Here is a 22,692-nt window from a genome sequence, read left to right as displayed (position 1 = left end):
TCTGTAGTTGTGTTTATCTATGGAAATCGTGGATGGCCTGTTGTGATTGGAGATAATTTTAGAGGAATAAAATCGAGACTTATTTACCATAGTAATAAGATATGATGATTTTTGTATTTCAAACAATATTTAACGTATACTTTTCATGGGCAAATAAAAGTACGAAAACAAACAAACAAATGGCAAAGTAATATGTATGTATGTGTTTTCAAGGCAAAGACCATATACATACTATCTTAATTAAAGATAAATTTTGTTCTCAAATTTCAACTAACTAATAATAAAAATAAAAATTCGAAGATTTACTCTCTCGCGTTCTTTCAAAATTAATAAATATGCAAATGGTCAAAATGTTATTATACTTTTATTCTTCTGAACACACAAAAGACCGCGAAACACTTGATTATTTAGCTACGTTCCAGGTGTTATTCCAATCCTAATGTAATATAATTAAATATTATAGATGTATGTTTTGAGATTTAAACAGAGAGCACTTAACAGTATGAACCATGGTATAATAATAAAAGGTAACAGCAAGTGTTGTTGTACAAAAAACGATACAACAACCACATGGAAATTTGTTGTTGTAAGTTCTACTAGTGTCAACTCATTTGACAGAAAAATGTAAACAAACAAACAAATTATCATCAATTTATTTTTTCGAATCCTCAAAATAAAAATTGAAAAACATGAATGAAAATCTATCAAATTTATATTTCTATCGCTTCCACATCTTTCCTATAATTGAGCCATTGCCATATATATATATGTAACACATATGAAAATAGCGAGTTATTCCTTCAAGAAAGATTTGCTTTCTGAAACTTTCCCAGCAGGCAGATTGAGTAAATTGAATGCGGGAGCACATTTAATAATGAACAATTTCAAATTGTATCCGTTCCCAATTTTCCTGTTGGGTGATTCTTAAAAACATAATTTGTCAAATTCATATTGACACTAGTATTACGTTGGAATCATATCAGCTGGGATTTGCTGTTACCTTTTATAATTGTACCATGAGTATGAACATAAATCGAAAATTTCGAACTCAAAATTGTTTACCGATAAGTGTGTTAAAAAGGTCTAACCTAAACTGTTTATTTTGTCATTACAGTATTGCTGAGTTGCATTAATATCAAAATTGGAATCGTTGACTTTCAATTCGGGAGAGTGAATTCAACAGTAATACCTATTTTTATTGATTTGTTCCACTGTTGATGGCTGCTACTAAAATTATCGATGCGCCTCGCAATGGCCATGAAATGGCACCACTGAATACGAGGGCACGTGGAGATGGTTCACATGGTGTTACAATTGTCCTAACTGCTCCACAGAGAAACTCCGTTAGTTCCGTAGAGATACCTGGAGATCCAGAAAGAGCAGCATGGTCGGGAAAAATGCAATTTTTTCTCAGCATTATCGGCTATTCAGTTGGATTGGGAAATATATGGCGATTTCCATACCTGTGTCAACAAAATGGTGGAGGTAAGTCAATTACAATATGCATGTTTCGCATTTAATGTAAATGTGGATTAGGATTTGTTTTTTAACTAAATAGGTAAATAGGTAAACAGATTTAACAAATCCAACAATTAAAAAAATAGCGGGTGAGTTGCTGAGAGAAAATTGTGTCAATAATTATAATAAAGCAGTATTTTTACAGTCTCTCCGAAAAATAATAATATAACCAAATCCAGAGCTTCCCAATCAGCCACTGATATTTGTTCCTATCCCATACTATTTAAGAATCAGCATCATTAGAATTCAAATGACAATGATAAAATCGGTATAATTTCCGGATTTATTCTCAGTGATAAAAGAAATATTACCAAAACGATAATTACATACAATTATTGATCAAATATATGTCCTTGTATTATGTACATCGATATTTCATTCATATACAATTCAAATTAAGCACTTATGTCTTTCGTTTAATATTTAGTGTGTTCACTTCTGGCCAAGATAAATGATTCTAAACGCTTTGTATCGATACCAAAAGTTTGATTACGATGATGTAATTGCCTCCCATTCAGTCTGTAATTAGCGGATTATCCCAATTTCGGAGGATATATTGTCGAGAAGTGCCCTGAAATTTTCCATAAATGTTCATTGTGTTAAGGTTTTGGGTAAAAGAATATTTGTTAAAATTCCAGAGATGCCTAGAGCCACATCGAGGCATACAGCACCAATCCATACCAGAACAATATTCTACTTATTTAGCTGACTTGTGACAGAATATTTGTTCCATAAGCCGAGCTTGAAAAAGATTTCCAGGCGTGTCGATCTTGAACGCAGCTCTTCCAATTTGAATGACATGTTGCGAAATGTTCCACTTGATCTTTCCATCTAATTCGTGGCCTTCCCCTTTTGCTTGAGACATCAGTTGGGTCGTTTTTATATGCATTTTGTGCTGAGACATCCTCATTCATTCTCACAACATGACCTAGCCAGCGTAGTCGCTGCAGCTTGATAGTCTGGCAATGCCAAAGTCTGAGAATCGATGGTACAACTCATGATTCATTCAAAGGCGACATTTACCGTCAACGCAGATCGGTCCATAGATTTTTCGAAGAATTTTTCTCATAAACACACCAATTGCTGCCTCATCTGCTTGCGCATGTACCCATGTTTCAGATCAATATAACATCAAGGATAGCATCAGCGTCTTGTAGAGTGTGAGTTTGGATTGGATGGAGGTAGTCTTCTTTCTAAACTCTTACTTTGACCATAGTAGCATCTCTTGACCAACACTATCCTTCAAAACTGATGTCTTTAGTTTTATTTATGGCGGTACTAAGGTATATAAAATCTTTGACTACCTCAAAGCTGTAGTTCTCAAGTTCCACAGTTGGTTTGTCACACGACAAACTGTCACTTTGTCTGATTCTTCGTTCGGCATTGAAGGGCTCTGAAAGATCCTTACCGACTTTAACTGCTGACCTTGTGCCAGTTAAAGTTACCATAGCCGTATTAATTTTGCAGGAGTGCCAAACGCAGACATGGCTTTAAACATTTCTGAGCGGATTGGATTGTCGAATGTAGTCGACGATTTGTGAAATGAGTCGATGTATTTTTCGTGGGTTTTTCCAGGATTTGGCGTTATGTGAAAATATGGTCTATGTTGGAAAGCCACATAGGTATGCTAGGTCATTGACCCTGCCTGTGTTGCTTTTGCTGCAGTTTGTAGGGAGTGGGCAATTCTTTGCCATTGTGCTTCTATATTTATATCGGTACAAGAAGTGCTTTCGTTAAGCAAGTGGGTAAGTTGAGCGGAGTAGGCCGCTGCTACCTGTTGCGTTTGCAGCTTTTCACCGTTGAGATTTCGTGTTAGATCGCTTTTTTGCAGCTACATTAAGACGAATGCGAACATTGGCTGCCACAAGATAATGGTCCGAATCGATATTCGCTCATCGGATCGATCGCCTAAAACACTGGGTGAATGCCTTCCGTCTATCACAACATGATCGATTTGATTTCTCTTTGTTTCGTTGATCGGGAGAAATCATAAACTTTACTGAGCTTCTTCTTCTGCTCTGAGTACAACATTAATACCTATACTCTCTGGGTGATTGTATCTCTCCAAGCTTGTCTGGAAAAGGAAGTATGTCCATAAGGCATGTATTCAATTAATATCCGAGAATTATCGCGTGTAGTTGTCATGTTCCAATGAATGTCTCTTATAGTACGTTTACATTGTACCGGATTTATTAAATCAAGTACATCTAAATTGTCAATTCCATTACATATATATCAAATAAATCCTCATAGAAGTGGTTAACCCAGAAAAAAGTTTAATGTAAATGCAGTTTTACATTAGATCGACTGTTCGAATTTAATATTAGACGTGCATGTGGAACAAATGCTTTCGAATAGATTCCAAAATAAATAAAAGTGAACATGATATACATTCATTATATATATATATATATATATATATATTCACATTTATGAATGTCTATACGTGGTCTGATCAAAAAATAACCATTATTTTCAAATTTCGTGAATTACCATTACCATACCTTTGAACCTTAAACATGAACAAAGAAAATGGTGACAAAGGTACTAAATTTAAATAAAACTATTAAAATCTCGTAGAAACTTTCAGTTGCATAAGATACGTCAATTATTGTATATCGTCCATTTTGGATTGCCAATAAGTTTTGAAATTAAAATGATTAGTCGTATTTTAGTGTGCTCTTTGCTGCTACATTAAGACGAATGCGAACCTTAGCTGCCACAAGATAATGGTTCGAATCGATATTCGCTCATCGGATCGATCGCTTAAAACACTGGGTGAATGCCTTCCGTCTATCACAACATGATCGATTTGATTTCTCGTTGTTTCGTTGATCGGGAGAAATCCAGGTGGCCTTGTGTATATCGAGATGCTTGAATCAGGTGCTGCTAACTACCATGTTTTTTCTGCCGCGAAGTCAATCAACCTCATGTCGTTATCACATGTTTCTTCGTAGATTTTTCCATTAAAATCTCCTAGAAGAATTTTTATGTCATGGCCATGGCAGCGCTAGTAAGCTATTTCTAGGCGCTCGTAAAACAAGTCTTTGGTCTTTGATCATCTTTGCCTTCCTTCGGAGTATGGGTGCAAATAAGACTGATGTAGAAGAACTTCGCTTTTATACGAATTATAGTAATTCGCTCATCTACTGGAGTGAATCGGGAGACAAGGTATTTTATTATCCTGCTAATCATAAATCCCCAGAAAATTCATGTTTCGTTTCATGGCATAGGGGATGAAAGATACTTGGTCCCTCTTTCATCTCAATTGTGGACACTGATCTCCCCGCGGTTTTGTCTAGGGTAGCTACTTTCAACACCCCTTGAAATAGTCAGCTGATATAATCACCCAAAAAAACAATAAAAAATGGTCTGAGGCGTCGGGTTAGTTGCCCATACTCGGAAAAAACTATTACTATGAAAAAGCAACGAAAAAGAAAACCAAACCCGTCTAATGCTGACAACCCCCGCAATCGTATAAAGGATCACGATCTGCACTTTTTTTCTATATAGTCTTCTCGTTGTCTCAGGATTCAGATAAACATCCAGACTGTTTTTTTGTACATTTGAGTGATCTTTGGAACATTAAGGCAAGGATATTACTTCGTTCCTCTACTAATTATTTCTATATATCCATATCTTTGATTTATATGTTGAACAATTCATTGACTGCCTTTTGCACCATTCCTTCCCTGTTACTTTACTTTTAATATACATACAAGTTACAATTTGCACAAAATGTTATTAATTATCGAGTTATTAAAAATAACTAAAAAAACTTCTTTCAAATTTTAAATGAAATATAACGCAGTCAACAATCTAATGTAAATTCACTGGAATCTAATGTGAATTATATCTTCAGGGATTTAAAATCAATTATCATTAAGTTTATAGATATGACATTTTACACATTTGTGTAATGACAATTATGGTCATTAGAATGGGGTATAAAATCTATATTTTTTTCATTTCGACTTATTATAAATATTTTATCTATAACTATAGAATATATATTCATTGAATTATTATTAACTTTGATCCAATGGTCATTTTATTTAACACAATATTTACGTTTATCATGTAATTCCGATGCAATCCCCATAATTAAAAATATGTAAGTAGCAAATTGTGCTGAAATGCGTATTTTCCCTATTTAAAATTTTTCTGCTTAACATCGAATGAAGACGATAGCAAAAAAGTAAACCAGCTACGCTAAGCACTTTTGATACAAATGAAAATAAAAACATGTTTAATTGTTCGTTCATACGTACGTACACTCATACATGTCGACTTAAATTGACATCGTGTCTAGCAAGAATTCACATTTTTACGTTTTTAATTTTTTTGACTTGCTGAAACTAGATGATATTTCATTGTACATTTTTCTGTATGCTTTATTACATTAATCAGTATTTTAGTTTAGACTCGACAATTAGTTTGATTTAAAAATCTGTAATGTGACACGACACCAAGGTACTATTCTGGTCTCACATCACAAGTATTCTTTTCATTGTAATAGACGGTAATATACTCTGTCATAAAGTTGTACAGTATCTTCCCACGTAGTGGTTTATTACCATCGGTATGTTTTGCTTTGTGGTTCGATTATTAATAGGTTCACCATTCCATATTGTGATTTCCTTTCGGATTCGTTAGTTCCACAAGCGGATTATTGATTTGTACATAATCAAATGTAATAAATAATCCAATTTGCAACACAGTAAAAAATGCTGTTAGCGGCCTCTAAGGCATTGAACAAAGTCAATTGATTTTTATGTCAAATCAAGGAATGAAACGTCAAAATCCTAAAAAAAAACACATGGCATACGTACATCATAAGTACATTAGACTAATCTATATATATATATTTGCTAGTTAAAATTTTATAATAACACAAACACATTTTTTGTTTTCAAATTCAGGGAGGTTGCAACTTGTAATTGTGGCTTCCAGAGTGGGTGGGAGGTCGTTTTTAGGCATTTGGTTATCAATTTGTGCTCAATTAGAATAGAGGTGGTTGCACCATCATAAACTTTACTTGGCTTCTTCTATTGCTCTGAGTACAACATTAATACCTGTACTCTATGGCTGACTGTATCTCTCCAAGCTTGTCTGGAAAAGGAAGTATGTCCATAATGTCACTTATAGTATGTTTACATTGTACCGGTTTTATGAAATCCATTACATATATATCAAATAAATCCTCATAGAGGTGGTTAACCCAGAAAAAAATTATAATGTAAATGCAGTTTTACATTAGATCGACTGTACGAATTTAATATTAGACGTGCATGTGGAACAAATGCTTTCGAATAGATTCCAACATTTTTGGTATATATTTCATAAGTCTCTCGTGGTTAAAAAATTAATAAAAGTGAACATGATATACATTCATTAAATAATATATATTCACATTTATCAAGGTCTATACGTGGTCTGATCAAAAAATAACCATTATTTTCAAATTTCGTGAATTACCATTACCATACCTTTGAACCTTAAACATGAACAAATAAAATGGTGACAAAGGTATTAAATTTAAATAAAACTATTACAATCTCGTAAAAACTTTCAGTTGCATAAGATACGTCAATTATTGTATATCGTCCATTTTGGATGGTCAATAAGTTAATTAAAATTAAAATGCTTAGTCGTATTTTAGTGTGCTCTTCGATTTTGTTATATGTGCTGAGGGTCATCAAAATACCGACAATCTGTATAGATACAAGCCAATAAGGAAGATTTCGAAAAGTCAAATATAGGATCATAAATATAAGCGTGGATGTTTTAGGACCATCAATTTAGGTGTGGAAGTTTTTGGGCCATCAATAAAGCGTGAATGCTTTAGGACCATTAATATAGGCATGAATGGTTATGGTTATATTGATACCTTTAATTTGAAATTTTATTCATGGAGCCAAACCAAAAAAAAAAATTCTTAAGTATTAAATAAAAATATATATTTATTTTACTGAAAATAAATAAGGTTTACAGCTAATGTGAACCCGGAATTTCGAAGAACTGTGTTGTGTTGAATCATTGTGAATTAAAAAATATAATATAATTTGATTTTGCCCTTGAATTAAATAAAAATTTTGGATTATTGAGTATCTCACTGGAAAATGTACTCCGTAAAGTTTTGTACAAGCAAAAAACAAAGGACGTGAATGCCAACTTATGTATTTTTCAAGAATTTTGATTTGGATGTAATAAATCTGGTACAATGTATAAGTTACTAAGTAATTTTTACTAGAATACCTATTTATCGTAATCTTATTATCTTTAATTGATTTGTTTTATCATTCTTTTTTCAGGTGCATTCTTAATACCATTCATGGTAATGTTAATATTAGAGGGCATACCTCTCTTTCTTATTGAACTGGGCATGGGCCAGCGAATGCGTTTGGGAGCTCTAGGAGTATGGAATACAATTCATCCCTGGCTAGGAGGTATTGGCATTTCATCGTGTATTGTAACGCTATTCGTTGCGCTGTACTACAATGTGATCATCACGTGGGTGTTCTTCTATCTATTTAATAGTTTTAGGGTAAGTTCAACAGAGTTTCGAGTGTTATCTATGTATATATTTTAATCCAATTTCAATTAATTAATAGTATCCCCTGCCGTGGGCGTCTTGCCCCACCAACGAAACGGGGGCAATTGTGGAAGAGTGTGCGCTATCATCAGAAACGGCGTACTTTTGGTATCGCACAACCTTAGATGCTGCTCCGTCCATGGAAGAGCCAGGTGGCCTCAAGTGGTGGATCGTTCTGTGCCTACTGCTGTCATGGACAATTGTGTTCTTTATTGTGATGAAGGGTATCCAGAGCTCCGGTAAAGTGGTCTATTTTACCTCGCTCTTTCCCTATATTGTGTTGACAATCTTCTTTATACGCGGTATAACATTACCTGGAGCCAGTGCGGGTCTAATGCACATGTACACGCCGAAAGTGGAGAAACTGGCCGATCCGACGGTGTGGCTGGATGCAGCCACGCAAGTATTTTATTCCTTTGGTCTTGCCTTTGGATCGTTAATAGCTTTCGGTAGCTACAACACACCCAAAAACAATTGCGTTCGTGACGTCTTACTTGTGTCCGTGTGTAACGCCGTGACAGCCATCTATGCCAGTGTGGTAATATTTGCCATTCTCGGCTTCAAGGCGACAGCAAATGTGGATCGGTGTGTCGAACAGTAAGTATCTGAATTAGTGAATAAAATCATGCGGTGGACCTTGTTCCTATACGAATGCGAATTCAAGATCATTGTTATTAATATCTGTCCTCACACATACATACAAACACAGCGTAAGAACACTGCACGTACCGAATGTTTACAAAGCCACCGACAATTGTAAAATGTTTCCCTGCCTGCATTGATTTTGTAGTCGACATTGTTTGTCTTTGGGCGACAATATGGAAAATGTTGCAAATGTTGACATTTTTCAATCGAATTGACGTTATTTCCTCATTTATTTAGTGAAAAAATATCGAGGCGACAGTGAGTGAAAAAATTACGTTGGGGCATGGGTTGTGTATTTTCTTCATACGTTTCACCATTAATTTCTCATAGCAATCAATCTTGTAGATCAAATCAACATGTCATGCCAATTCGCCTGGGATTAATCTTACTATGTTTATCGTTAATTTGAAAGTGGACGTCTTTCCCCATTTTGAATGGTTGTAATATAATTTTGCTCACATCGTAATTTTTAAATATGATTACTCGATATTCTTCGAAATAAGACGAAAATATATCAAAATTTGCAATAGTATAACATTTGTATTTTCAGCGTTTGGAAGATTTTGTACCATCAAAGTATAGCTCATAAGATACATATCCGCTTAAAATATATATTTTTAATAGAGAACCACTTCCATAGAAAGCGCAGTAAAGTTCCATATTATATTTACATAACATTAATAAACGTTTTCCCATGTACGCATTTCGGATAGATCGCTGACGTTTTTCGTGAACATGTCGCAGTGAAATATTAACATGTTATCTACACTTGCCAATTGCAATCTCCGCTGGGATTGCTAATGACCCTATTCAATCAGCGAGGCGCTACAACGAACTGTTTTTCTACAATTGATTTGTATATGCGGTTGGTTATGTAAGCAAGTGCAGGGAAACACGTGCTGCGACAATTGTTTCTTAATTGATTTCGATACGTTGTCATTAAGACCTTGTTTATGACAGTTATTGGAACTGACTGAATTCTTGGGTATTTTAAAAGTCTTTTGGCCGCAGACAATTCGTGAGGGCATATTACACGTTATAGGTATATAACAAATGAATCAAAAACCATATATATATATATATATATATAAATACATGTATATCCAATATAGGTCAAAACATTTTCAACTGTGATTTAAAGACACAAAAATATGAAGGGCACATGTTTTTATATACTTACGACACCTTAGGTACGTTAGCGTGCATAATGGTAAAATTATTGCATTTTATCTGCAGTCAGTCCAAGATCTATCACGATATCCTCCAAATTGCGAATTATAGACACTTTTTTAACTTAATGGTTTGTAATTTCATATCTTGGAGTTTCATTGAGTAACAAAGTAACTGTCGGTCTTTAGGTGAGTCCTTTATTTTCAAAGTTGAAGGGCACAAAGCCACAAACAAAATTTATACCACTTAACAATATTTTTGAAACAAATCAAACACAAACCCTTAAATATCTCAATATAAGAAAAAATGGACTTAAAGCACTTTAAAAATATATGACTCAGGTATAGCTCCCATATAACTGTTTCACAATAATATATTTACTAGCTACTTCGTATGCGGAAAGGGAATACAAAACAAATAAATAATATTTTATAGGGAAATCATACTATAATTCCAATTCCACCTCTATTCCTATATCTAATATCAAGTTTGGTGCCATTTAGTATTATTCACACACATAAGAGTAAATCTCTTCTATTTCCATTATAAAGATGCAAAAGTGATAAGAATTCCAATCATTTTTCCAAATGTTAAGTTTAAAACTCAATCCGTTCACCCAAAATCCAATTTGTAGTCAATATAGTATCACATAAAATAAGCGACATAGAATGCAATTTTTTTTTTGGAATATGTAATAATCAGTTGCACTTATTCCACCATTTGGTGTAATGAAGTTTCTCAGTTTTGATATTAACTAATATTTTGAATATATTTCAAACTTGATATTGTAAAAGACTTAACATCTCAGGCCCCTATTCATTTTCCAGTGCTGAATATTTAGAAAAGGTTCACAGAACTACTTGGTATTTATTTTGGAGATCGAATTTATTCTACCCATAACATCGAATGTCCTTGACATATTAATTACATATTGCATAAACATAACATTAAACTATATAGTACACCTTATTTTCCAGTACACATGATTCATTAATCCGAATTTCCAGTATTGGGCATCGCGACAAATTCTATTCTCTTAAAAAAACCGTCGATTTTAATAGCTTTTCGATATTTTCAGAAACAAAGAAATACTTTTTAAACATTCAATGATAACATCTCCAAATATCACATTGGAACAGTATGAAGGCGTTATGGCTGGCGTCAATATGTCTGATCACAAACTGGGTCTTAGCACTTGCAGTTTGTCCAAGGAATTGGATAATGTAAGCAAAAGTACCAGCATACGGACTCATAATGGGTACACTAACTTTTATGGGTAAATTTCCTTTACAGGCTGCCGAAGGAACTGGCTTAGCGTTCATTGTCTTTACACAGGCCATTGTTGAATTGCCAGGAGCGCCATTCTGGGCAGTTCTGTTTTTCACAATGCTGTTGTCATTGGGTCTGGGCTCCCAGATCGGTATACTTGAGGGCATGCTGTGCACGTTGTTCGACATCGACATCATCAAGCGGGTTAAGAAACAACATGTAACTGGAGTGGTGTGTCTATTCTGCTTCATTGTCGGTTTCATCTTCTGTACAGGTGCTGGCGAGTATTGGCTCAAGATGTTCGACTCATTTGCCGGTACAATTGGTCTCGTTGTGGTCGCGCTTATGGAAATGATTGCTGTTGTCTATATCTATGGCCATGAGAGGTATGTCATGCAAATAATAGGTATATGGGTTTCAACAATCATCATCTTCTCATCCGCTTCTATTAGATTTACAGAGGATATTTACCAAATGACTGGTTATCGTCCCGGATGGTATTGGCAGCTAACTTGGCGCTTTATTGGTCCTGTGATTATGGTTGGCATTCTTGCCTCATCCATTGTATTCATGATCATTAAAAATCCAACCTATGGTGCCTGGAATGGAGAAACGGTAAGTGAAAGCAAATGCCTGAAAGTGCAAGTAAACATATACTAACTTCAAAATGTTTGTACGAAACCCAAGGGATCGGTCGAACCGAAGGATTATCCACCATGGGTAATGGGCATTGCATTAGCCATGATTTTAGCAGGTGTTTTGCCAATGCCAATAGTGTTCCTGATGCGTAGCTTCCAATGCCTCAAAGTGGATTTGGATATACATCAAGGTTCGATACGAAGAAATGAGACAACCGCCTCCACTAAGGAAATGATCGATAATGACGATGATGTAAGTATTCCATGTACCCTGTGTAGAGTTTCACATGTGTATCGATTCACTTGTCCTCGGGATGAGTGTTTTATTTATTGGACAATCACCATGTACATATTTATATGAAGCTATGTACTTGCGTATAAATACATATATTATTATGTTGTGCTAACAATTGTTCACCTAAACCGATAAACACCCCTACACCAAATCATTGTATTAATTGTACTCACATTAATGTTTCATTTTCGTTTTAATTCCTCCAAAAACTAATGCTTCCGTGGTATCGATAATCTATATCCAATCGAAATAAACTAACCGTCTCGATAACAAACCAAAAAAAAAAAAAAAAATACTAACAAACAGATTGTGAGTCCGGATATGCCTCCACAAGATTCATTAGCGGCGACACGTTTCACAATTGGAGATTTCGAAGTAAGTTCTAGAAAGAATGTTTTGCATACACAATATTAAATTGATGAGATCGATACAATGTCTATTCTGGTTAAATCACTCATTGGATGAATTGATAAAAATTCCTAGGAACTATTTATATTAGGAGTAAACTATCAGCGTCTAGTCATGTAGGGAATTCACCCTTATTGCGGTTGGAATAGTCGTAGTCGTTACAAACATACAAAAAAAAAAAAAATGAAAAAAATTGAAGATTTTATTTAAATATTTATTGCTTAACTAGCATATGCCCGCTACTTCTGATTGCAACAACAATCTAGCTCTATATTAATTTTGGTATTATTTATTAGCTTTTGTACTCTTGAAGTACTTATTACCAAAACTAATTCTAAATTTGATGATTCGAGCTCTATAGGTTAACAAAATCTTAATTTTACCAAATTTAGGACCATTTAGTACACATTATTATAAATTCAATAGAAATCATATTTCCCAATTTCAGGATTTCAGCCCGATCACGTCATCCAAATATAATTGTACCAATATATACCCCAATTCTGCACCCCAACAATAACCCTATTTCCGAAATTCAACGTCCCACCTCTATCGGTTCACCGAAATCTAAATTTGGTAGTATTTAGTACACAATAGTACGAATTTCCAAAACATCCTACATAACCCCAATCATACCCCCAACAATGATCCTAACTCGAAATTTCAGGATCCCATATCTATTTATCCAAAACCCACTCTTATATCGACCTTACTTCTCAACATTGATTCACATTCCAAATTTCAACGAAATTGTACCAAAATTGCATATACATTGGGAGTTTTGGCATTGATGTGATATTTTGGTCCTATTTTGGGTAATTTAGTCACAATTTTCAATAGTTTGTAGTTTAGTATTTGGGGTTCTTAACGGGTAGCAAATCTTTCTACTAAAAATTTTCAATATTGGTATGGCACATCCAACCAAATTAGGTACAATTTAGTATTTTGTATTCTCATTGGGTATTTGGGCATGTTTTCCAAACTAATTGGTTATAGTTTGATATTTTAAGTTTCCATTGATATTTAGGTCTTTCTATGACAAATGTATTATGGCATAGCCCCAATATTAATATATTGATCGTATTTAGGTGTTTTGAATGCCCATCTCATAGTGGAGGGTATAAAAAGCCGAAATTAACGTCGTTATTTCTTGCATTTATTAAAGAATTATTACATACTATGCAATACTTCTTTCCAAGAAAAAAGTCTGCCATATCTTTTTAAGCAAAATGTGGTATAAAATTAGAGAAAAAAGTATTTGTACTCAAAAGTAACCCTTCGTTAAGGAAATCAATTTTTGCATAAATGTTTACTGAAAATGATCTGTTGATTTATTTCAAGGGAATGAAGCATATATTACGGATTAAATTAAGCTGGATCCATAAGTATTCCAATGTATATGGTTTCATCGAATAGACATTGTATTGTATTCACTATTTATATAATCTGTTTGAGGAAAATAATTAAAAAAATATAATTTTTATATTTCTATCCCAAAATTATATGCTATATTTTTTTCCAAGCAGAATTAAACGACCCAACATTTTAAATAGTTGAACTAAATTCTCATCCATACGACTCCATCTCAGAGTAATAAACGGACGTTTAACGCTTAAAACTCAAAGGATAGCCGATGTTTTTATATTATCTTTCCGTTTTCTTTATGAACACAAACACTGGTTACCTTTTCCACCCACAAAAACAAACCTAACTACTCACACAAACTCCTAAACATAGTCATACTAACACAAAAAGCCAACAACGTAGATATTGCAACAATTACCTGGCTAACCGGCAATGAACACTCGCTCGCCTTCATCGACTGGATCCAATAGAAAATATAGTTCGGCTATGAATATGAAATAATCGCGAAAAAATACTCAGAAACATTTACTAGTATTACAATTGAAGAAGAAGATCCATCATTTGCGCTTGACAAAATTGAAATTAATTGATACGTGAAGGAATACATAAACAAATCGCTTTCAACTTATTGCACAAATGCCAATTACGAACCCGGATACACACCCAACCACATAAGAACATCATCCTTTGAATGAAGAGTATGTAGTTTTAATGTTAATGCTGTTAAAAAAATACCAAAACAACAATTAAACTTATAGACAAATATCTACATTCAAGGCCTATGCTGAAAGCTCAAACTGAACAAAGGTTCATTATTTTATATTAAAAAAATAATAATAATAAAAATTATATTATCATTCTAACACTCACATCCTCATTAATATTCATGTAATGCGATCGTTCTCATAATGTAACTAATCAAATTAACGCGAATAAAAACGTTATGATTCCATGCCCATGGTTGTGGGTCTGAGAATTGGCCTGGAATTATTTATAATTTTCCTTCAACTCGCCTCATATATGGACCTGGAAAGCTTTCGCATGACATGACAGAAAACAATTGAAGGAGGTAATTATAATATTAACATTTAACCACATACATATATATGTAGAAGAGCATGCTTTAAATTTTAACATGAAAAATATAATTATAAAACATATATAAATATAATGATATGCAACCAAAAAATAAATATACAGTGCCAATACGACATACATAGCGGAACAAAATTATTTTAGGATATACGATATTGTACACAATACATTATATTTAAATATATTTATCACGTGGTAACCGGAAGTGTTGTTGTACAACAATCACCTGGAATTTTTTAGGTAGAAGGAAATTCAAATTTCACCATATGGAAGACAGAATAAAAAAACTAAATTTACCTCACAAGTAATGATTTAAACACAAATACAAAATTCTCTCAGTTTAAAGTTCGTTTACATGGGCAATAATAAAATGTAGATTCCCTGTAGGAAATGTCTATAGTAAATCACTATTGACTTACTATTGACCAATACTTTATATATATAGACACAAGGTCACACATTTCACTAAGAAACCTTTTATAATTTCTTTCTTTTCCAACTATTTAAAATAATTATCCTATTGCCTTTAACCACGTTAAAATCACATTTTTAACAAAATGTATGCCTACTGCCGCCAATTTTTTTGTAATAAAAGAAAAATAAGAAGAAGCATAACCATACTTAGTTGGCTGTTAACAAAACTAATGCTTCTTCTTATTAAATGATATGAAGTATTAGTTTGGCAACTTTGCTCGTATAGAAGTGTTTTGTGCGTGTCTTTTAAACCAAATTAATAATTATTCATTTAAACGTGTCTGTAGTGTCAACAAAATTTAATATTCTTAATTTCGAAATTGTGAAGTTTTTTCTAAAAAAGTGTTTTTAAGTGTTCATTTGTTTTTCCAAAAATTGTATTTGATTTGTATTTTGGTATTTATTTCTCCTTCTTGTTTATTTTATTCCTTCGTTGTTTTTGTTAGTTTTGACATTTGTTTTATATTCCCCACTTGATTGTCAGTACTAAATTTGCTTTCCTTAGCATAATTTCAGGCGGTTACGTTAATTCATTTGCTTTCATTTTACATATCAAATAACTTCTCGTTTTTAAAGCATACTTTCAGGCGGTTATAAAATTTATTAATCATTCATAATGGCTAAACGTTAACGAACGACTTATTGCGTGTTATATTTGTGATAATTACATGCATCTTAAATGGGCCGGGTTTAATGGTAGGCAGTTTGATTTTATTACGGATAAGTCTAAAGGTCTCCGTTGGTCTTCCTTAGAAAGTAGGGATCTAGAGGTAAATTTTCATCGGCTTTTTAAGGAAACTAGGTCAGAAATTTTAAATTTAAAGTTTCAAAGTTTTAATTCGGTTTATCAAAATTTTGAAAAAATCGAAAAAATGGTGAATAAGTTTGAACTTGCTCCCATAAAAGGAAAAAATCAGTTAATATTGCTAGTGGTCCCAGTTCATCAAATCTAGGTCCAGTTCATCAAATCTAGGTCCAGTCTGTACTCGCCTATAGTGGCAAATTACCCCTCCAATATGGAAAGTGTAATTCCTGAAGGTAATCAATTGCCTGCTCCGATTTCTAATTTAAATTTAGCTACTGAACTTAATTCTGAATCAACTTCAGCATCTACTTCTGCAACCTCAAAAAAATTATCCTTACCTCCTGCTATTGTTGTCAATGGCCAACCTTCAAATGCTGTTATTCCCCCTAAAGTTGCTAATATTGGAACTGGACCATCCTCCAATTGATTGTTGTAGCTCCACGTAAAACCGTGTTTATATCTAGGCTTCATCCTAACACCTCTACTGATAATATCCGTGACTATGTGAAATCTAAAATAAACGATTTATCCGATAGTGATTTAAAAATCTTTAAATTCAATTCATCTCAACTTTGGGATATTGCTTCATTTAAAATAATAGTTCCTAATAATTTTTTAAATTCTATAGTAAACAATTCGTTTTGGCCCGAAGAGTTTGTTTTCAAGGAACGTCCATACATTCCTAGAACTGTGAATATACCACCTGCTTCAAAAAACTAAATATAGTCTTACCGATTCTATATCAAAATGTTAGAGGCCTTAACACTAAATTGAGAAATGAGTTTCTTACAAGTTTCCATAGTGATTATAAAGTAATTATTTTTTCCGAGACATGGCTTAAACCTTATGTACTCGATACAGAGGTATTTCCGATAATTATCAAGTTTTTAGAAAAGATAGAAAATCTAAAAAAGGAGGAGGTGTTCTTATTGCAGTTCATAACACGATTCCTTCTGAATTTGTTGAAGTTTCAGTTAATCAGGATATTGAATTTGTCTCTGCAAAATTGACATTTCATGGTAACACTATATTCTTAACTTGTTCTTACAGTCCACCCAATTCAGGAGTTGAAATATATTTAAATCACGCTAATTTTATTGCAAAAGTGTCTTCATTACTTAATAACAATTCTTCTTTAATTTGCATGAGAGATTTCAACCTTCCAGGTGTCGCTTGGATCCCGGGCGATAATATATTGGATTATGTTCCCTCGACTTATCCAATTGTATTCGATGCTTTTTGGGATAAAATTTTTGAACTCTGCCTTTACCAGGTAAATGACGTATTGAATGTTAAAGAGAAACTATTAGATTTAGTATTTTCGTCTACGTTAAATATCTCAATCTTTAGAGGCTCTCCATATGTAATTCCTGAAGACATTTATCATCCTACACTCACTGTGAATTTAGAATTGAAAAATTATTCTTCTAATACTACGCCCGCAAAAACTTCAATTATCAGACGTAACTTTGCTAAAACTAATATTGTGCAACTACGTTCTTCATTGTTTTCAACTATATGGGATCTAAGTGGTGACATCGATTCGTGTGTATCAAGATATTACGAACTACTAAATACTTCTCTAAATAATTATGTTCTTACTGTTAACAAATTGAATGATCAGAGTCCTCCCCGGTTTACACCGACACTTAAGCGTTTACGCAATATAAAAAGTAGATTATTTAAAAAATTTAATAATTCAAATACTGCTCTTAATTATGCAAAGTATTCATTGGCGAGGATCCGATATAATTTTGAAAATTCTAGATGGTATTCTCAGCATTTAACACAGATACGATTAAACTTATTGAATAATCCTAAATGCTTTTTAAATTCGTAAATTCCAAGAGAAGGGCACAACAATTTCCTAGCTGTATGAAACTTGGAAGTAAAGAATCATCGGACAATTCAGAAATTGCAAATCTATTTGCTGACTTTTTTCAATCTTCATATACTCAAAATGCATTTAGTGGTCAATATAATTTTCAAATTGATAAATTAAATCATTTTCCTCGTTTCTGCTTAACTGAAGATGAAGTTTATTCTGGATTAAAGGCATTACGTTCCTCATTTTCCCCCGGTCCTAACGGAGTTCCAACCTACATTTTGAAATCTTGTGCTAATGAATTATTTTTACCCCTTACAAAAATATTTAACTATTCCTTAAATACAGGTTATTTGCCGCATTTCTGATGTTATTTATACAGACTTCAGCAAAGCTTTCGATACTGTAGTTCATAAGCTATTGCTCCATAAACTTAATGTTATGGGGTTCCCGTCAATTCTTTTAAGCTGGATTTCATCCTATTTACAGGATCGTACCCAACAAGTTTTGTTCAGTGATTCCTTTTCTAAAGATATTGTTGTTTCCGCAACGAAGTCATTTGGGTCCGTTATTGTTTGTTCTTTATCTAAATGATCTTCCGAGTTCCATTCTTTACTCCAAAATACTAATGTATGCAGATGATGTCAAGCAGTTTTCGCATATAAATACACGTAATTCAGTTTATTTACAGTACGATTTACTCACTCTTTAACAGTGCAAATGGAATGCCTCTTAATTTAAAAAAATGTAAGAAATTTTCCTTATTCAGATCACATCCAATACAATCCGATTACTTTATAGGGTCATACAAACTGGACAATGTTGATTCTTTCTCTGATCTTGGCGTCATCTTAGATCCTAAACTAAGGTTTCATCTTCATATCGATTCTTGTGTTAATAAAGCCAAGTATTTATTAGGATTCATTAAACGCTGGTCTAAAGAGTTTGATGACCCTTATGTTACTAAAAGATTATTTGTTAGTATTGTCCGCCCAGTCCTAGAATATGGTTGCATTTTTTGGAGTCCATTTTATAAATTTCACTGTGATAAAATTGAGTCAGTTCAAGTTCGGTTTTTAATCTTTGCCTTCCGTGGCCTAAATTGGAAGCCATCGGAATTACTTCCACCTTATAAAAGTCACTTATTGTTAATTAATCTTCCAACACTAGAAAAAAGACGTTTCATTTTAAGAGCATTATTTATTATTAAATTAACACGTGGTCTGATTGATTCACCTTTTCTTACGGGAGAAATAATTTTTAATGTTCCCTCTCAAAGAACACGTAATTTTGAACCGTTGAAATTGTCCATCGCGAGAACTAATTACGAACTAAACAACCCAATGAGGTCCTTATGTGTAATATATAATAGCATAAGTAATGTTATATGCCTAAGTAGTCCATTGCATGCTATCAAGAATCATATACTGGGCTTGGAAACAGTAGACCCTGAAATTTGAGCAGCAGTTGCCAAATTTTATATTGTAGCTTTTGTTTACTGTTGTCTGTTTAATGTATGTTAATGTAATGTCTGTTTAATGTATCTAATTCTAATTTATATTTGTTGTATTATTACTAATTGCGGTCGGCAGGGGCGGGTGTGAGAGGCGTGGGAACGAACGAAAAAGAAAAATTGTTGAAAATATAGAGACATGTCGCCACAATAGTCGACCAAAACGATAGAACATCCCCCTTTTCTTCAGGGTTATAATACGATAGACAGATACACTTCTACTTTATGGGTTGTCTGAGATCAGAGTTGTTTCATTTATTTGACACGCTTTCAACATTTCACTTTAAATAATTTTTTCGAAATCGAATTGGAAATATAATTAAAAAACTGATTCATCCTACAATTCGGACGTTGTAAATTTAAAAGAGAATTTTAAAATTAATTAAATTATTATAAATTTAAATTATTATAAGCTTATGAGAAGGGGTTTAAGTTTTATAATGGGTTTATGGATGTTATTGCTTCAATCTGCAAGAGTTAGAAGACAATTGCACCTGAAAATGTTTACATCATGGCTTGTCCATAGTTCATGAGTTCTGATGAGTATTGTTAGATCCATGCTTAATCACAATCCAGCATTTGTTAAAATATGTATATATATATATATATATACATATATATTTATATATAGACAAAACAATATTTGTTTATATTTGTGTGCAAGTAATATAAATATGTAATATCTTTGTTGTAAAATGTACTATCGTGGCTTACATAAAACTCTGTTTGCCTGCTCTTTTATTTATTAATTTATTAACCTAGTTTTAGTTGTCCTTTGAATGTCCTTGAATACAAAATACATATATTTTTCATATGTACATATATTGTATATATCACAAACAAAAAAATCCTGATTATTACTGTATACTAACAATGAAATATATATTTTTTATAGGACGACGAGGACGATTTTAGTGGTCCTGCTTTAGGCGGACATGTTAAAACACACAGTGATGCATCTGACGATGAAGACGACAGGCCGGTTACAATGCGCAGTACAATGATGCGAGTTACCGGCAATCATCTCGACGTGCCAACGAACAGAAAGCCCTTTAAAATGGAAGTTTTCGATTTGTAAATGCCTTCCCAAATCCCATTCTGCAACAGTCTATTTTCTTTTGCCACTCTGCCTAATCATTTACAACTTTGTTCGAATCCAAGTAGCAACATTCACATCGTTTGGCAAAACATTCACAGCACTCCAACATTCAATCATACTGACATTCATGCATACCTACATATATAGGAAAACCAAATACATATATAAATAATTATAATAATAATAATGATTTAGCCACTAAGCTGAGGATAAGTGTCGCCGTTCGGCACTCGTCCTTGTAAATGAACTAACGAAAACAGCAACTAATTGAAATTAAAAGTATTTGTAAAGTACCGAATTATTTAGTCTAGTCTAGGAATAGTATTAGGTCTAAGATTACAAAATGAAACGATAACGACGACACATTTCTGTTACAAACTTTTGTTATTTTTAATGATCGACATGCGCACCATATGAAAGCTAATTGCAAACAAATTCTAAATGACAGTAGCCGTATTTTTATTATTTTGTTATTGTATTAATTACCAAAACAGTTCCAGAATCAATGTAGAACGCATTTCCACGGAGTTCAACTCTACGCATTCTTTCGACCGATACATGGTTTGTTAATCAAATGTTTTAACACGAAAATTAGTTTATTTTTATAGCAAACCCTCCACAATATTTTTTTCGATCACATAATTTATTCTACATATTTTTTTTTTGGCTCCTCTCTTAATAAACGAAATCAATTGAATACTCGAAATAGACGTATATTTTGTATATAATTTTATTCGAAAATTGTAACCCACATTTGTTCTTTAAGGTTCACATTATAAGAGGCAATGAATCAATAATTCCATTGGTTTGTCAATCGCATTCAGCCATGCACATTACTATTTCAAAAAAAGTGCTCCACATGAATTGACATCTTCAGAATAAATCTGCTATCAGGGCAAATACAATTATATACAAAATATACATATAGGATGTAATGTGATCAATTGTCTATTTTAAAAATTAAAGTATTTCGTATGACAAAAACTGCTGTGAATAGGTTATAGTGGTTGTAATTTAATGAGAATACATCTGTAGTAGTTTTAAGTATATACACAAACACATACAAACCTAGACAACAAACAAAACCGACAAACACTTAAACATACATATACATACTTATAATATTAGTATAACATTTTAGTTGTATTGGACTTGGACTTGGTCTGTCTGGAACGCAACAAAACCCCCTTATTTTTCACGATATCGAATTTGTTGGCAAAGTAGGAAACATTTGTAATCCAAACAGGCATTAACAGAGTAGTCTTTAAAAGATTTTTAATGAGACAATAAGCGAGTGCGAGTAGTAAATATTTTTACCAAATTATAACATCCAGCCTCAAAGTGAGGTTTCATTTGTGCGCATTGAAAATCTTCATCAGAACTCATTGTCAATACTAATTATTGTTTGAGAGTTTCATACAGCCGATGTTAAGGATCTTAATCCAAATGCCAGTAAACATTGCAAACAAAATTTTAAACAAAAGTACCTTTTTTGTTTTTTTTTTTTTTAAGATAGATTTAAAGTTGACAGCGTCCACACGGAATATGGTGGACCAACTGTTTTGTAAAACCTATTTAGATATAAGTTATTCTTATTGTAGTCGAGCCTATTTTACGATATTAATAGCGACAGCAAAACTACAACAATTATTATATATATATCTCTACTCTTAATAACCAAAAAAATTGTTCGTTTTTAATTTTGACCCAAATAAAACCAAAAAAACAACAACAAACAAAATAAACTGCTTTCATTTTGTTATTAATAACTGGAGTCACAACATTGACTGGACCTATAAGGAATCTATATATATAAAAGAGCTTAGTGTTAAGTGATTGAGTGAGTGACGGACAGATCATCGCCCAGACGAAACGGCTAAAGCTAGAAGCTTGAAATTTTGAGTGTGGGTTGGTGTTGGTGTGTAGGCGTGAGATAAGGCTGGGTTTTTGGAAATTCGAACTAGAAGGGTACGAAAAG

General features: G+C 33.0%; 2 protein-coding genes across 3 annotated transcripts in view; both read left to right on the top strand.

The window, feature by feature from the left end:
• LOC133330094 (phosphoenolpyruvate carboxykinase [GTP]-like) overlaps positions 1–22,692 on the top strand; it is a 173,672-nt gene that overhangs the window by 105,705 nt on the left and 45,275 nt on the right. The window lies entirely within an intron of this gene.
• Positions 1,203–20,699, top strand: LOC133330105 (sodium-dependent neutral amino acid transporter B(0)AT3). 2 transcript variants are annotated; one of them, XM_061538576.1, is made up of 9 exons: positions 1,203–1,485; positions 7,833–8,065; positions 8,133–8,710; positions 11,007–11,151; positions 11,222–11,583; positions 11,650–11,812; positions 11,885–12,088; positions 12,437–12,505; positions 14,065–14,167. In XM_061538576.1, the coding sequence occupies exons 1-9, from the start codon at positions 1,218–1,220 to the stop codon at positions 14,068–14,070; spliced, it is 2,028 nt and encodes a 675-aa protein (XP_061394560.1). In that variant the 5' UTR covers positions 1,203–1,217; the 3' UTR covers positions 14,071–14,167. The 2 variants fall into 2 exon arrangements, with proteins under 2 accessions (XP_061394560.1, XP_061394558.1); XM_061538574.1 differs by lacking the exons at positions 12,437–12,505; positions 14,065–14,167 and adding an exon at positions 20,511–20,699.

Source organism: Musca vetustissima, unplaced genomic scaffold, assembly GCF_032173495.1.
Source record: "Musca vetustissima isolate MV318-11 ecotype Yass unplaced genomic scaffold, APGP_CSIRO_Mvet_v1 utg4481, whole genome shotgun sequence".
NCBI lineage: Eukaryota > Metazoa > Arthropoda > Insecta > Diptera > Muscidae > Musca > Musca vetustissima.
This window is presented reverse-complemented; position numbering and strand designations above follow the sequence as displayed.

Excerpts from the sequence above, each read along its gene's own strand:
- LOC133330105 (XM_061538574.1), top strand. The coding sequence starts at position 1,218 with ATGGCTGCTACTAAAATTATCGATGCGCCTCGCAATGGCCATGAAATG. Across the intron at positions 1,486-7,832 it reads GTGTCAACAAAATGGTGGAG|GTGCATTCTTAATACCATTC; the intron begins GTAAGTCAATTA and ends TTCTTTTTTCAG. Across the intron at positions 11,152-11,221 it reads TGTCCAAGGAATTGGATAAT|GCTGCCGAAGGAACTGGCTT; the intron begins GTAAGCAAAAGT and ends TTTCCTTTACAG.